Below are 15,624 nucleotides of genomic sequence, written 5' to 3'. Positions count from 1 at the left end.
TATACGTTTTTTGTTATTGGTTAATTTGAACAGTGAGAGATAGAATATCAAAAATAAAATCCAGAAAACCACATTATATACATTAAGTTAATTTATTTGCATTTTGCATAGAGAAATAAGTATTTGATCCCCTACCAACCATTAAAAGTTGTGACTCTTACAAACCAGTTAGACGCTTCTAATCAACTCGTTACCACCATTAACGTGAGCGGTCTTAAATTGTCATCTGTATAAAAGATGCCTGTCCACAGACTCAATCAGTTATACTCTAACCTCTACAACATAGGCAAAACAAAAGAGTTTTTTAAGGATGTCAGGGACAAGATCATAGACCTGCACAAGGCTGGAATGGGCTACAAAACTATAAGTAAGATGCTGGGTGAGAAGGAGACAACTGTTATTGCAATGGTAAGAAAATGGAAGAAATACAAAATGACTGTGACTCCATGCAAAATCTCATCTTGTGGGTTATTAGCCTAAAACTGTCCGGGGGGAGATATGCTGGCAAGGGGGTGTGGCCATGCAGAGGTATGTGGAAACCACTGGCACTCCAAGGCATGCCCGCTCTCCATCCAACCCACTGATGCCCCAGTAGATACCTAATACCTTGCCAATGACCGACTGGTGGCACTGGATCTTTTAGAGGAAGGAGACAGTCAGAGGACAAAATAGCGGACCTCAATGTTAGAGGGATAGGAGGGAGAGGGTTGCAGGGAGAATCCCCACAGAGTCAATAGGGAGCTTGCTGGCCCAAATAAGGAGGTAGAGTCCGGGGGGTTCCCCGGGCTCTAGGAATCCCCCAGAGGGTGTGTATTAAGTTCCAGGTGGAGAGAATGGGATGAGGAAAATCCTTTATTTCTCCCACCAGAGAACTCATTCAGGAAAAAGAATCCATATGTTAAATTTATTATGACAACTATACCACAGGTGGGGAAACTGTAATGCGCAGAGACAGAGTAACTGGCATTTGGTGGGCTCTGGACCTGCAGGTCAAACTGTGAAGAGGGAAGACAGAGTGCCCTTTAAGCAAGTATCCACACTGGAAGGCATCAGTGCAAGGTGCTGCTTAATCTTGTATAAACATTTACAGTTCCCAGGGGGTAACCGCACCCTGTGGGTGAAGTTCCCTCAAGCATAAAAATAAAGTATTCGGAAAGGACTGAGGATTTTAAAGACATAATCTGCAGTCTGTGAAACCTATAGCTACAGTATGCCGTCAAAATCAGTTAAGGGAAAGTTGGGGGTTGCTGCAGAACTGACATAACCTCCTAAAATTGATACGTTTCTTAAATTCCCCACTATTACAGCTAAAACTCGGGCTACAAAAGGGGTTTTTCCTAATGGCAAGCAAGATCAATGCAAGGGCTCACGGTACGCCACCCTAGAGGTGGAAGGGTCCACCACAGAGGATGGTGAAGAGGCACAAAGCAATCCACTATTGGATAAAATCTTACTTGTTAATAATCTCAAGGCAGCTGGGACCACTGTCACCAAGAAAACCATTGGTAACAAGTCCCACTGCTCAAGAAGGCACATGTGCAGGCCCATCTGAAGTTTGCCAATAAACACCTGGATGATTCTAAGAGTGATTGGGAGAAGGTGCTGTGGACAGTTTGAGTTAATGCCAAAACTGTGGTTAATGCCAAAAGTTAAGCTCTTTGGCATTAACTCAACTTGTCGTGTTTGGATGAAGAGAAATGCTGCCTAAGAATTCAAAGAACACCGTCCCCATTGTCAAGCATGGATGTGGAAATCTTACGTTTTGGGGGTGCTTCTCTGCCAAGGACACAGTACTACTAAACCTGAGTGACAACCTCATGCCCTCCACCAGAAAATTAAAAATGGGTCATGGCTGGCTTCCAGCATGACAATGACCCAGCCACGGCAACGAAGGAGTGCCTCAAAAAGAAGCACATTAAGGTCATGGAGTGGCCTAGCCAACCTCCAGACCTTAATACCATAGAAAATTTTGCCAAAAGGTATTGTTTTGTTTGCCATAGGGATCAAATACTTATTTCTCTCTGCAAAATGCAAATACATTTATATAAGCTATACAATGTGATTTTCTTGATTTTATTTTTGATATTCTAACTCTCACTATTACAATTAATGTACCATTAAAATTATAGACTTTTCATGTCTTTGTCATTGGGCAAACTTACAAAATCTGCAAGGGATAAAATAATAATTTCCTTCACTGTAAATGTTAAAGCAGTAGTCCCAGGACCCCAAAACTAGGGCAAACAAGCTCGGGAAGGAAAGAAATGAAAAAGAAAGTGGTACTCACCTGCCCCAATCCCCTGCCATGTTTTCCCTGGTGCCCCCCAGGTTCAGGTTAGCAGAACTTTCTGCTTTATTATCAGCAAACAGGCATCACCCTCCATAGCAGTGCCCCAACTTGTATCAATGTATGTCGATAGGAAAGCTGAGTCAGCAAACGGTGTTCAGAATAGACTTGGGTTCAGAATAGACTTGGCAGGGGATCAGGGAAGATAAGTATGATCTACTTTACAATTTTAATTCCCACAACTTTGTGACATTGGACAACACCTTGAAGAAACTTGTTATAGAAACTTTAGTTTAAACATAAAAGTTGCTGTATGTCCTGCAGGAAGGGGTGAATTACAGTGTTTTCTTATACCAAATTTTACACCTGAACAAAGACTCATACACACAGAGGATAGGCAGAACCAACCCATGCTTTTATTTCCATTGCATATAAAAATTTTATATGAAGATATTGATGTACAGTACTATCCCATAGGCTGTTAAAGAGGCTAAGAAACATTGCAGTGTTCACACAGGATGCCATTGTACTGACATACCCAAAACAAAGAGTAGAAGAAAAAAAATACAAAAGAAAACAAACAAAAAAACATAAATGATGCAGGACTTATGTAGATTGAGAATCCCTTTTTTTAAATATGGTTTAAAAGAAAAGCGATCAAAATCCTTTGGACCAGGGCTGCTAAAATCTACAGTTTGTGTGTCAAAAAGGAGGCTCTGATTACCTACGAAAAAGAATCTCCCCTTTCACGGAACAGTCACCGACTTTGATGGCTGGGCAGCGATGGAATGAAATAGAATTTCCTTAGTGTTGTATTACATAATACAGTGCTAATAGGGTTTCACTGGCAAAAAAAGCACAACTGGTGTTGAATGGGATAAAGACAACTGGCCAAATTGGCTCCATAGCCAACTATGACCAGATTGTACAACCTACGTAATATAATAGGGTGGCCTTAGACTACTAAAACACACCCTTCATTTGAGGCAGAAAACTATGTTGCTTCAATGCTATATAATGTACAAAAACAACACAGTCAGTTTTAGACGTAACGTAGGAGGGGAATGACTGTTACGAAGGCTGTAAGCCCTAGGTGGTCATATCATCCCTGGAGTCCTCTCCCATTCCCCCTGTGCCGATGCTTAAATAATCTATAGGAAGATATGTGTATTTATTTCATAATAATAGTGCAAATATACATATCTGTACAATGGTATCTACGCTATACATTACTTTCTCTACAAAACAGATAAGCTTTGGATTACTAGACCACTAGTATTAGTGTCATTATTTTGTGAAGCGTGACCAACAGAGACGCTTCCTATACATGCAGTACAGCAATATTGAAAAACTGCTACAACGGGTTATGCTAACCCTACTATAATATACATATACTGTATGTGGATACATACGAACGCACAGATTAAATATTGCTTTGGTGGATAATGCAAAGAAAAAAACAGAAGGAGCAACAATGTTAAATGTGATGTGAAGATATGAAAAGTATATAGGTTTGCATGTACACATACATATAAATATATATGTGTGTGTGCGAGTGTATATATATATATATATATATATATATATATATATATATATATATATATACACATACATATATATATATATATATATATATATCTTAGTGTGTGGCAAGTGTGGCACTTTGCACAAGCAAATAAAATTCAAATAAATATAAAAATATTGAAAATTATATTTAAATTTCATAAAAATATTTTTGAATGACTAAATGGGCCTTCGGAAGTGAGGTATAGGAGTGTCTCCACTTTCCCAGGGTAAATTCCCCCATTTACTTTCTGTATTTGTTACCAATAAATGAAAATGGGATCAAAACTTTAGAAAATAGGTAATAATAATTTCAGAAAATCTCATACATCTTCTAGTTCTTATCTCATTTCCAGTATTATCTACAGTCCAATATGGGTAACAATTGTAACAGCAATTTACAATGGGAAAGTGGAAAAAGGATCTACATAAATAATAATATTTAAAAAAAAAAACAATTACTGAATTCGAAAAAAATCTACAAAAAAAATTTAAGTATAGTCTCAATTTTATGGCCCACTCTTAATGGGCATCAAACGAGGAGCATCAAAAATCAGAGACCGGTGCGCTAACACGACAATCTATGATTTTCTCTTAAATGCACAGGTGTTTCAAAGAGACTGTGGGTTTAAAAGCAGCTGGGAAGGGTGTAACTAGTCACTTTGGCAGTCCCTAGTGGATGCTCCCACCCTGCCGGCCTTGAGTGGCATATCTCTCTCACTTTGTGCATAGGGAGAGATGTGTCACTCAAAGCCAGCAGGGTAGATAGCGGCTGTGGGGACCACCTCCAAGACTAGTTGGCCATTCCTGGCATACCTATAATAATGAGTTTGTCATGTTACCATATCCTGTCTCTGTTTCATGCTGTGTGGGGTTCCGGCAACATGAAACAACTGTCAGGTTCCATCTAAGTTTTTGAACAGTGACCTATCCAAGACCCTGGCATGATGATGGTGGCGGAACTGGGCTCCTGGGCTCCTTTGCAGAGTTTGTAACAGGGACCCTCAATTAACATTGTAGTACTAGTCTCTTTAAGAGATGAACAAACTTACAGTAAGTTCAGCCAAAGCCCAACCCGATCGCTAGGTTGTTTCACTCCATTGCCTGGAAAAGATGGATGCAGTTCTAGGGCTGCCTAGAAAACATGGGCTGCATCCATCTTTTCCAGAGAGCGGGATTCAACAGCCAAGCGATCAGTTTTGGCTTCGGACGAACATACTGTAAGACCGCTCTTCTCTAATCTCTTACTATTGGGGAGCTTCAGGGCCCAGGTTCGACCACAACTGCTGCACCCCATTTAGTTACACTGCTATATAATGTATAAACTGAAATTAAATAAAACTGCATTGACCTCACTTCTAGCTTTGTATGAAATAAATAAAAAAAGTGCATGGTTAAAACCAACAAAATAAATCTCAAGAAAATGCCCAGCCTTTTCCTTCAACTCTCATTTCTAAATGCAGCAAAACACATTAAAATATAGTTCAGAGTTAAGGCACAGCCCTGGGACCAAAGACCTGCAGCTTTTATATTTACCATAGCATTTTTTTTTTTTTTTTTTCAGATTATTTTTTTCAGATTTTCCATAAAGAAGCTCTAAGGTGACATTATAATACAGAAGAAAAATGTACAGGAGTAAATATACAGAATATTCATTCTCTCACCAAGAGTTTCAAGATATAAGAACACCACCTGTTTCCAGATGATGTCATAATAATAATAAGAACTGGTATTTTACAATTAACATTATGTACATTACAATAAATACATGGTTGTAAACAGAGACAAACAAGACTGTATTACAGGTAAGGTCATCCGGTGAGGAAAATTATGAATGGCACAAAAGTAATAAATATGTTTATAATAATAATAACAATAATAAAATAAAACACTTTGCACTTTGACACGGCTCTCTGTAAATCCATTTCATTCAAGTTTTTTTTCCTTTGAAAACAATATGTTGTACCTTCAAAATAAGCTTTTAAAAATGTTAAAAAAAAAAAAGATGGCTGCCATACAGCACCAAAAGGGTTGAATTTAATTTATGGCAAAAAAAAAAAAAAATTAGAAAAAATTATGTTAGAAAAAAAAAAATATATATATATAAATAAAAAGCCACTTTTTATACGGTTAATAAGAAAAAAATGACTGCACACTTTGGCAAATAGAAGGAAAAAAAAGGAAAGAAAAGGATTATACAGTGCATTAACTTTATCGACCAAACAATGTATTTTCGTTTTTCATACTCGCTGATTGTCCATGAATGATGAGTGTGATCTTTTTTTTTGTGTTCCTTTTTTTTTTCTTGCATGCTTAATGAGAGGGGGGGGGGGTGATGTTTTGTTGTATGAAACAATTTCCATTAGTGCAGTTGTGAACCCTTTCAGGTCTACCTTTATTTTTTGGAAATAATATTGCTTTTTTTTTTTTCTTTTTAATTCATTGTTACATTCCAGGCACTCCATGGGCAGGAGGTGAGCGACAGGATGAGTAATGTGTGGAATGGAAAATCCCTACGTATCAGACAGCACAGTGGGTTTTTCTAGTCAAAGCATTTATGCAGATAGATGCTGGAGGTAAAACTGCAAAGGAGACTTGTCTAAATTCGCTTGCCGAATGAGAAATTCTAAAGGCGTGAAACACAAGTAAGAGACACTTAAGGCTACACCGAAGGCTGAAGTCCTTTGTAAAGAACTTTTTTTCATGTCTTTTTTTTTTTTTTTTTTAATACTTTATGTCAAAAATATTTTTGGCCAAGATTATACATAAACAACATTACTCTGCATGCAAGTAGATGCACTTTTTTACAGCATACAAATAATTTTGGACTCAACGTATGTTTTCTAGCAGAACCATAAGCTTCGCTACTAGTGCCGCTTATTTAGCACTGCTACATTACACAGGTAGAGATATAGAGTTGTTTTTCTTCTAAATATACAATATAGATGGTATCATGGGATGCGAGTTTTGGTGCACAATGGCGAGTTTGATGCTGACTGTTGGTGACCATACATGAATAAACACACATACATGTATATACATGTACATGTGTGCGATGCAGCTATATACTCCTCAGTAATGCAGAACATTTGAACTTGCTATTATATTGCACATAAGCCAATTAGATCAGGACAATAAAAGTTAAAGGCATTCAGCATGAAACATCTTTGCATTAACATCGGATTCACAGATACAAGTGGTTGACGGGATGGACCAACTGATTACACAATCCATTAAATGATGGTTTCCCTCATTTGTAGTGTAGTAAGGATCGAGACATTGAGACTGGGCAACCTGTACATGATGAAGGAGATGACCTACCACAATATATGGAAAAGTGGCCAATGCATTCTTTCTGTGCTAATCGGAACATTAAAAGAGGATTAAAATCTAAGTTGTACTGAAAGGGTTTCCTGCAAGACAGTGTCTTTAAGAAAGATACAAGCATATAAAAAGAATGGATCTCTACAGTCCAATCAATTGCTATGAAATTCTAAGGTGCAAAAAAATCCATAACCTGGAGAAGTCATCCAGTGTAGCACATTACTTGTACTGAAAACTTGCAAGTTACTCTTTGGAAAAAAAAAATCAGTGGCGGATGAATGTACCTTTTTAAGTTTTTTCTATTTGTGATTTTTTTTTTTTTTTTTTTTTAGTATTTTTTTTAAATAGAATACCTCAATATGTTTAATAATAAAAGTAAGCTCTACAAAAAAAATCTTTGTATTACATATGGTACAAAATGCAGAGTATGTTGCAGCTCAAAGAGCGGCAGATTTTTTTTTTTTTTTTTAGTGTTTTCAGTCATTTTATCAGGAAGACTTAAAATTAGAAAATCATGTAATCTCCACAGCTCATCCTTTCGCCTTGACGCTATGCCATCCACAATGTGTTTTCCGAAACAAGAATAATTTTACAAAAAGGAGAGCACTTTGTAACTCCTTTTTCTTATAAATGCTGTTGGTGTCCGTTTGCTTCTTGTAGCCGCATGGTCTTCCTCGGCCTTGTCAGTCCATAAAACAAACGAACAATAATAAAAAAAAAAAAAACTAAAACTTTCCGGGTAGGTGATGTACTTGTTTGCCAAAGTTTCCTGTTAACTTCTCGATGCTGTGAAATGAATTTCAGTTAAAATTCCTGAGTGCCAAACTGAGTAAACTAGGTCAATTTTGATCAACAAATATCCTGGCAGATGACAGTGAGGTGTGAGCATGGTTGTGGCACATTTCATGCACTTTGGAAACCTTTAAAAAAAAACAAAAAAACTTCAAAAAGATCAAAATAGAAAGCTTTTCACACTGTTACGTGTCTGGTGAGTGCTCTCCTTCTAGTGCGCTAGGTTCTGTCTGACTCTCCTCTTCTTCCACTTGTTCATCAAGTGGGATTTCAGTTGATTCTGAGTCCTGGGTACAAAGGGTCTTAGAGTCACTACAACTTGTGTCCTCTTCCACTTGACTCCCACTGTCCTTTTCTGTGTCTGACTCCCCATCTTCTTCCAATGTAAGTTCAAACTGGAATTTCTCGGTTTGGCCTTGCCTCCCTTCTTCCTGCTCATCGGGTGCAGGGGATGGACTCTGGGGAATTGTGCTTTGATACCACTCTCGGTTGTCCTCCAGTGTGTCCAGAATATCTTGAGCATCTGGGTGAACAAGGTCTGCCCATGTCTCCCATAATGGATGAACAATGTAGTCTATGAACCCAACCTAAACAAAGAGCAAAGCAAAGGCGTTATGCACATGGTATTTTTAATGTGCACAATAGCATCTATGTATAAATAGTCCATTAGGAGCACTTGTTTGACAATTAATTTTTCCTTCAATTTTCTTCAAACTATTTTTATAAAATAATTCTGAGCAAACTTTCCTTTGATTCTACTGTATAAGCTCAATAACACTGTCAGTTCTTTTATGACACCCTATCCCACATACATGCCTAATAAAGATGTCCCTTGTCCACATGCCAAATAAAGGGGCTGTCCAGATGCAAACAATTTTTTGATAGGTGGCTGAGAACAGTGTAAAAATAGTGATAAAAAAGTGATACTCTCCCCAGTCCCCTGCTACTCCCATTCAAGTGCCTCCCTATCCCTCACTTTCACCACCTGTTCCTGCGGTGAGATGTTTCAGCAGGACTTGCACATTTAGCCAATCATTGACTGAGGTGGCATAGTGTAGCAGCCAGTGAACGGCTGAGCAGGCAGCTGCTGATAACTTATCTTGGAAGCAGGGACAAACGGTGAAAAATGGGGTCCAAAAGATGCTGGAACAGGAGCTGCAGGGAACTGGGCTGGTGAGTATCATTTATTTTTTTATTTTTATCTTGTCTTCAGCCACATATTAAACATTTTGTGAACCTGGACACCCACCTCATTTAAATGGGTTATCCAGCACTACAAAAACATGACCACTTTCTTCCAGAGACAGCCCCACTCTTGTCTCCAGCTTGGGCGAGGTTTTGCTGCTCAGTTCCATTGAAGTGAATGGAGCTTAATTGCAAACCACACCTGAACTGGAGACAAGAGTCGTGTTGTCTCTGAAAGAATGTGGCCATGTTTTTGTAGAACTGGATAACCCCTTTAAGGCACATTGATGCCACAGATCTACCTCTGTCGGATCTACCTCTGAGTCAGAATGGAGAGAATTCCCATTACAATAAAGGAGTCATTTTGACATTTGAGAGGTTGTCTTGAATATAAAACTTATCTTTATTATAAAGGTACTCTAGTGATCAGCTTTTCCTTTTCATTAGTTCTCTGCTTTGGTTCAAGAAATGAAGTTTTCTAGAGTAGATTCTGCTGCAGTTTCTTAATATAAATGCCATTCCTACTGTTAACTCTTGTATTTTCTATATAGCTCTCCATCACAATGAAACATAAATATCATCATCTGACCAGTAGTGATCACAGTGATTTCAGGAACGCAAGTCCTACAGAATAAGCTAAATATAGTGAATCAAACAGTACCTGTGATTTCTCGACAGATGCATTGTGCTTATCACACATGGGGCTTATTTCCATGCCTCGCTCTCTTTCCCGGTCTCCTTGCCTGAAGAACTCCTCCATGATCCGGTCTGTCCAAGTTCGGTATAGCTGCAGTGGTTTGGTTGGATTACTGAGATCCGCACAATGCACCATATTCTGCAGAACCTAAAATAGACATAAAACACCGTCACCTGCTGTGTTATTACACAGGAGGCACAACACTTCTGTTTCATTTACACTTTCCTTAGCTGTGAAGAGCCATCTAGAACAGTCATGTTGTGCTGCTTAAGTCAGAGCTTAATAAATAAGGAAACCGTATAGCTTTATCGCACTTACACTGCATACAATATTTTTTGGTCTAGTAATATTTCTTAAGAGAAAAATAAAAGAATGAACTTCAACCACCATTTGCAACAAAGTGACTTTACAGTTGTTTGTTCCACTATAAAGTGTATATTCTACACACTGATCTAGTGTTTATATGTGTTTTTTGCTGTACACTATGCCAAAGTGTCTATCTATGGAACTCTCCCTTTCAAATTGGCTATCAATCCCATATTGTGTCAGCATTAAACATGAGTGAATCTTGAGCATGCGCAGGTTCATCTGTACCTGAATGCTTTGCATTTGATTACCAGTAGCTAAAAAGGTTGCATGCAGCCCTAGGGTGTCCTGGAAAACATGGATACAGCCAATGGCTGCACTTATGATTTCCAGGAAGCCTTAGGGCTGCATCCACCTTCTTCAGCCACTGGTAATCAAATGCAAAGCATTCAGGTACAGATGAACCTGCGCATGCTCAAGGTTCGTGCATCTCTAGTCAGCATAGCATCACATGAGCAGCCAAAGCCAGACCCACTAATAGTCTTCATTTCTACAAATCATTAACTTAGATAAGAGACCATATCTATACAGTCAGAATGCCTGAACTGTCATCAAATCCATTATAGGTATGTGACAGGAGCTGTATAATCATCATCAGTAACTGTAATTCCCCTTCCCTGTGAAGAGCTTGTCCATGCAGTATGATATTGTTGTCTGAGATGGCGACCCTATGGAGAGCACAGAAATATATATATATATATATATATATATATATATATATATATATATATGTATATATTTATTTTATTTTTTTTCTTCCTCTGGTCTAATTTAAGTCCCCTTACTGTATACTATAGGTTGTGTTAGGTTATCTAGCAACAACTTGACTTTCAATCTGGATGACCACCAGTATGACATAAAGATAAAGTGTACAGATGTGGTCACAAACATTCCTATCTGTTATCCATTCTATACAGTCCTCCCAGTTAGGCATTGGAAGCATAAGGAGATTGAAGTCACTTAAGTTCAGGATGAAAATCAATTATTTGTATTATTATGGTACATCACCTGTATCCTATCTGAATAGTTGTCGAGAAGAAGTACTCCCGAACTTGTGACCTTCTTGGTTTCAACCATTGTTTTTAAATCGGCTAGTAAATTCATATGCTTTGACATGTCTGTGGCAAGCACCTAGAAGACAGAACACAAGTCTCATTACTAAACCATACACAGACATATATTTAAGAATTATATCCACACATAGCAGAGTCCTAATAAAGCTGCTTCGGTCGGACTCTATGTTGTTTTTAGTGGAGAATCTGTTTTCCCGCACCCCAAGTGAAATGCCAAAATTAGTCCTGAAGTCCTAAGGGCAGATACTGAGCTCAGTATGCTTGTCATTTGTTAAGATGTCAGAAATGTACCAGTCCTGTCTTACTGCTACGCTGAGGAATACACAATAAGGCTGGCCATGAAAAATGGCAGAGACAGCAACCAAGGTAACAATGGAAAACTAGAGGATTCTGCAGATCATCTCACCACAAATAGGTCATGGAAATTACCAGCAGATCTCAGATTGTTAGGGAAAGAAAATGGGCCAGGAATGTGTGAATGATTTTGTGTTTCTAGCAGATTCTCCTATAAGAATCACTGACAAGCAGTATTCTACACTTTAGGTGATATTCCCATGTGCCACCAAAAGGTAAAAATTAGAAGTACACTTTACAAGTGTCAGAACAAGCATATCTGTCTTAAAAGGACGTATACTGTGCTGAACAATCAATGGTATTGCCCATAATAAATGTCAGACATCTGTGGGTATAAAAAGGGGTTCATATACAAAAGAAATACAAATTCCTCCGTCTCGTTTCTAAATACAGCCCACAGAAGACAAGAAATGTTCTTGCAAGTAGGAAGAAAATTTCTCGCCTGTTACACCTTTTCACAAGACGGAGACTATTTTAGTTACTAAGGAAAGAGTGAGAATGTAAAATATACTGGAGGACAGAAGCAGGCGGCCTAGGAGTCTGAGGCCACTGTGGATATCCATTCTAGAATGCAATGGGCATGCTGAGACCAATTTCAGACCAGATGGTGTAAAACACTGACGAAAAATAATCTATACTGTATTGAATTTTAATACATAACACGTGAACATAGGGCAACCCATCCATAAAGAGAGAACACCACAACTATTCTCTAGCTACATTTTAATCAATTTATATCTTTTTATGCACATATTCTGACAACTAGTTATCACATTATGGTAAAAGCTCCACCGATTCCTAGCATAAGTGTCCTGTAATATAATGCGCAAAAGTAAAGGATAACTCCATCCATAGAGCCTTGACGGAAGCTCACCAAAACCTGGGATCAAGGGAGCTAAGACCAACATACTCCATCTCAAACAGCTACTGCTAATGCTAGTGGTTAGATTGGTTAGTTAAGTGTGTGATTGGGGGAAACCCCACCAAGCATGAGAACGGCATCCCCTATTTGAATGAAGTGGTGGGTGAGTATGTGCACTGCAGCTTTAAAGAATGGTACCACCAAAGGTAAACAAGTACAGTCCTTGGCTATCTTTGACATTACCATATGGTTTTAATAAAGTGACCATGTGTTATACTTATGGTAAAACAAGGGCGTGGGCATTCACACTTTTATAGGGGTTAGATGACAAAGAGTCTCTACTGAATTTTAGCGCCTGCTGGAGAAAGGCCTAACTGCATCATAGTCTTCTGTACGTCAGCTGACTTGTGCCCAATTTACTAGAATAAGAGATCCTTTGGTACGACAATTTATCATTACTAACAATATCACCTACATAGAGGAACAAACAGAATGTGAACAAGTTGTCGGATGACAATGTGTACTCACTATGTCAATGACCATTTTCCGTAATGATTGTCTCTGCTTTTTGGTCAAGTTCTGGAAAATGTCACAGTTCTCTTCTTGTAGCAGCTTGAAACCCACAGCTAAATGGTGGTTCTCCAGAACCGATGAGTCATTGTACATCAAGGCTAATTCTGAGTCTGGAAAGAAAATCAAGGATCCGTGTTAAGAGACAGAACACAGGGTACTTAAGGGGGAAAAAAATGTCTTAAGCTTGCCTATGTTACTTATAGGCTATGACTGCCTGAACCACAATGAAGCAGCGTGAATCCATATAAATAAGGACAGGTCTGACGTGATAACTGATAGCTGTCATGTCATGTGTTTATTACTCTAAGTGAATCAAGGAACAGAAGCTTTAATCACACTGGTCCGGGCATGCTGCCAGCCTTGGCCCCTTTTACAGAAGCCTTGACCCATGCCAATACCTTACTTTTACCGTTCACTGTGATTGACAGCTGAGCTTCTTGGTATGAAGTGATGAAGCTACACTTTCCACGTTAATATGTCTACTGCAATGGATTAGTAATCCATTATAGAACAAAGAGTTATCTCTACGGACTTGTGACACATTCTAAAGCAGTGAACAGATTGTTTCTTGGAAATCAACAGAATATTCCTAATGACCATACTTATCCCACAAATAAAGATATATAACATTATCATATAATAAGTTAGATAATACTTCTGTATGGACCTTGTAATTAAAGTTTAATGAAATGTTATTGTCTATATGGTTTTTAATTGGTCTACAGACAGGATACTCAATCAGCTCACTGAAGAAACCAGGATCCCGGTTGTGCCGGATACTGCAGCTCATGTCCATTCAGGTCCAACACAACATACAAAGATGTGCCTGGTAAACAAGGTGCTGCAGTGCTCATCACAGTGTTCCCAGAAGTTGGATCATTATTGATCTTATATTGATTATAGAATAGAGAGTATCAGTATGAAAGTCTTGGGAAAAAAGTGGTATTCAGACTTAAATTAACTTATTCACAGGATAAGGTATAAGTATGAGATTGTGCCTTCTATGCAAACTCCAAAATGCGGCCCAAACTTTGTTTTGAATAAAGCGGGAGGTTAGCGAATGAGTAGCTCAATTTAATCTCTAAGGGAGATGAGCGCAACGCCAGCTTGCTGGAGTCTGATCATGCAGCATTTGAATACCAGTGACTGAAGAAGTTGGATGCAGCCCTAGGGAGTCCAGGAAAACATGGATACAGCCTATGGCTCGAGTTGTGCTCATCTCTATTCAAAACAAAGTAGTAAAGTAGTCAGGGCCCCAAAGAAGTCTCCAGCAATCTTAAACACATATCCTGTGAATAGGGGACACGTTCATTTACATCAGAACACCGTTTTAATGCCATCAGGCTGTACCGGGATTTTAAAGGCAGTTCATACTCTGATCAGTCAGCCATTTTAAGGAGCATGGCATAGGGACAGAGCATGTTATCTTAATCTAGTAACCAGTTCATAGCATCAAAAATTATAATTTAATTAAAGGAGAGGTCCATTTTCAAAAAAGGGCAGCTGGCAGGGGGGAATGTACTAACAAGTCCTAACTTTCCTCTCCCTGTGCCCGCAGCATCGGAACCGACTGCGAAACCCTCGCCGGAAGGCATTTTCCCCCGAGTTGTGATGATGTCATGACTCGAGGGAAAATGCCTATCCCGGGTGTTGGAGAGACCGCTCAGCCAATCAGTGACTGGAGCGGTAACTGACTGGCTGGGTGGCCTGTCCATCAGCAGGGTCATGATGTGTGCAGTGCCGAAGGTCTGGAGCCCGTCGGGGTTTCCGAAGGAGCGATCCAGCGCTGAAAAGGCACGGGAAGAGGTGAGTTAATACTCTTTGTTACTTTCCCCTACGTCCCTGCCTTTTAAAAAAAAAAAAAGGGAGGCCAGACTTCTCCTTTAATTCAAAATAAAATGTTGACAAATTATAATATTTATAATAATGTATTGGTATTCAAAGTTATAACCTAATCATTTAGCTAATTAAAAATCATAAAACCAATCAAGGAAAATTCATTGACATAACAAATCATATATATCTAAGTCCAGATACTCCTAAAGAATTTTTGATTGCACAATTTTTTTTGTAAATTTTTCTACAATTTGATATGAAACAAAAATGAGTAGACTGGATAAAATGAACCCTATAAACATCATGTACTTTGTACACACAGAAAGTACGCAACAAATCAACACATACAATGTGAAGAGGTTAAGGATGTGAACACAGTACATGATATGCTAGAGTACAGCACTCCTCTCTGACATTCATTCTACTCATTTGCAAGATGAGTCATCACATTGATTTGTGCACTCTAGGGTATCCCTCTGGTTACTAAGCACGCAGTCAAAATCCAAGAATTATATTTAGGTTCACGGAACACAAAATGCCACAAACACTGTATTCCACCCATTCTTAAGCCCCAGGAGCACCACATCTTAGCCCAGAGGTCAGCAGGTTGTGATGAGTTAAAGGTCAAGTATTAAACAGTATCGATTCTCAGAAAATGACCTATTCCACTCAAGGTTTTCTCAAATATATTTTTAAAAACATTTAGTAT

General features: G+C 38.6%; 1 protein-coding gene across 12 annotated transcripts in view; it reads right to left on the bottom strand.

The window, feature by feature from the left end:
• Positions 1 to 3,933: 3,933 nt before the first annotated feature.
• PDE4D (phosphodiesterase 4D) overlaps positions 3,934 to 15,624 on the bottom strand; it is a 968,497-nt gene continuing 956,806 nt past the window's right edge. For all 12 annotated transcript variants that reach the window (XM_069962734.1, XM_069962738.1, XM_069962735.1 and 9 more), the window contains 4 exons: positions 13,035 to 13,189; positions 11,226 to 11,348; positions 9,816 to 9,998; positions 3,934 to 8,556 (listed from right to left, as the gene is read on the bottom strand). In XM_069962734.1, the coding sequence (XP_069818835.1) occupies positions 8,155 to 8,556; positions 9,816 to 9,998; positions 11,226 to 11,348; positions 13,035 to 13,189 (863 nt within the window). In that variant the 3' untranslated portion in view covers positions 3,934 to 8,154. The remainder of the gene's footprint in view (positions 8,557 to 9,815; positions 9,999 to 11,225; positions 11,349 to 13,034; positions 13,190 to 15,624) is intronic.

This window comes from Dendropsophus ebraccatus, chromosome 3 (genome assembly GCF_027789765.1).
Source record: "Dendropsophus ebraccatus isolate aDenEbr1 chromosome 3, aDenEbr1.pat, whole genome shotgun sequence".
Lineage (NCBI taxonomy): Eukaryota > Metazoa > Chordata > Amphibia > Anura > Hylidae > Dendropsophus > Dendropsophus ebraccatus.
The sequence above is the reverse complement of the archived record's forward strand: the minus strand, read 5'-3'. Positions and strand labels throughout refer to the sequence as shown.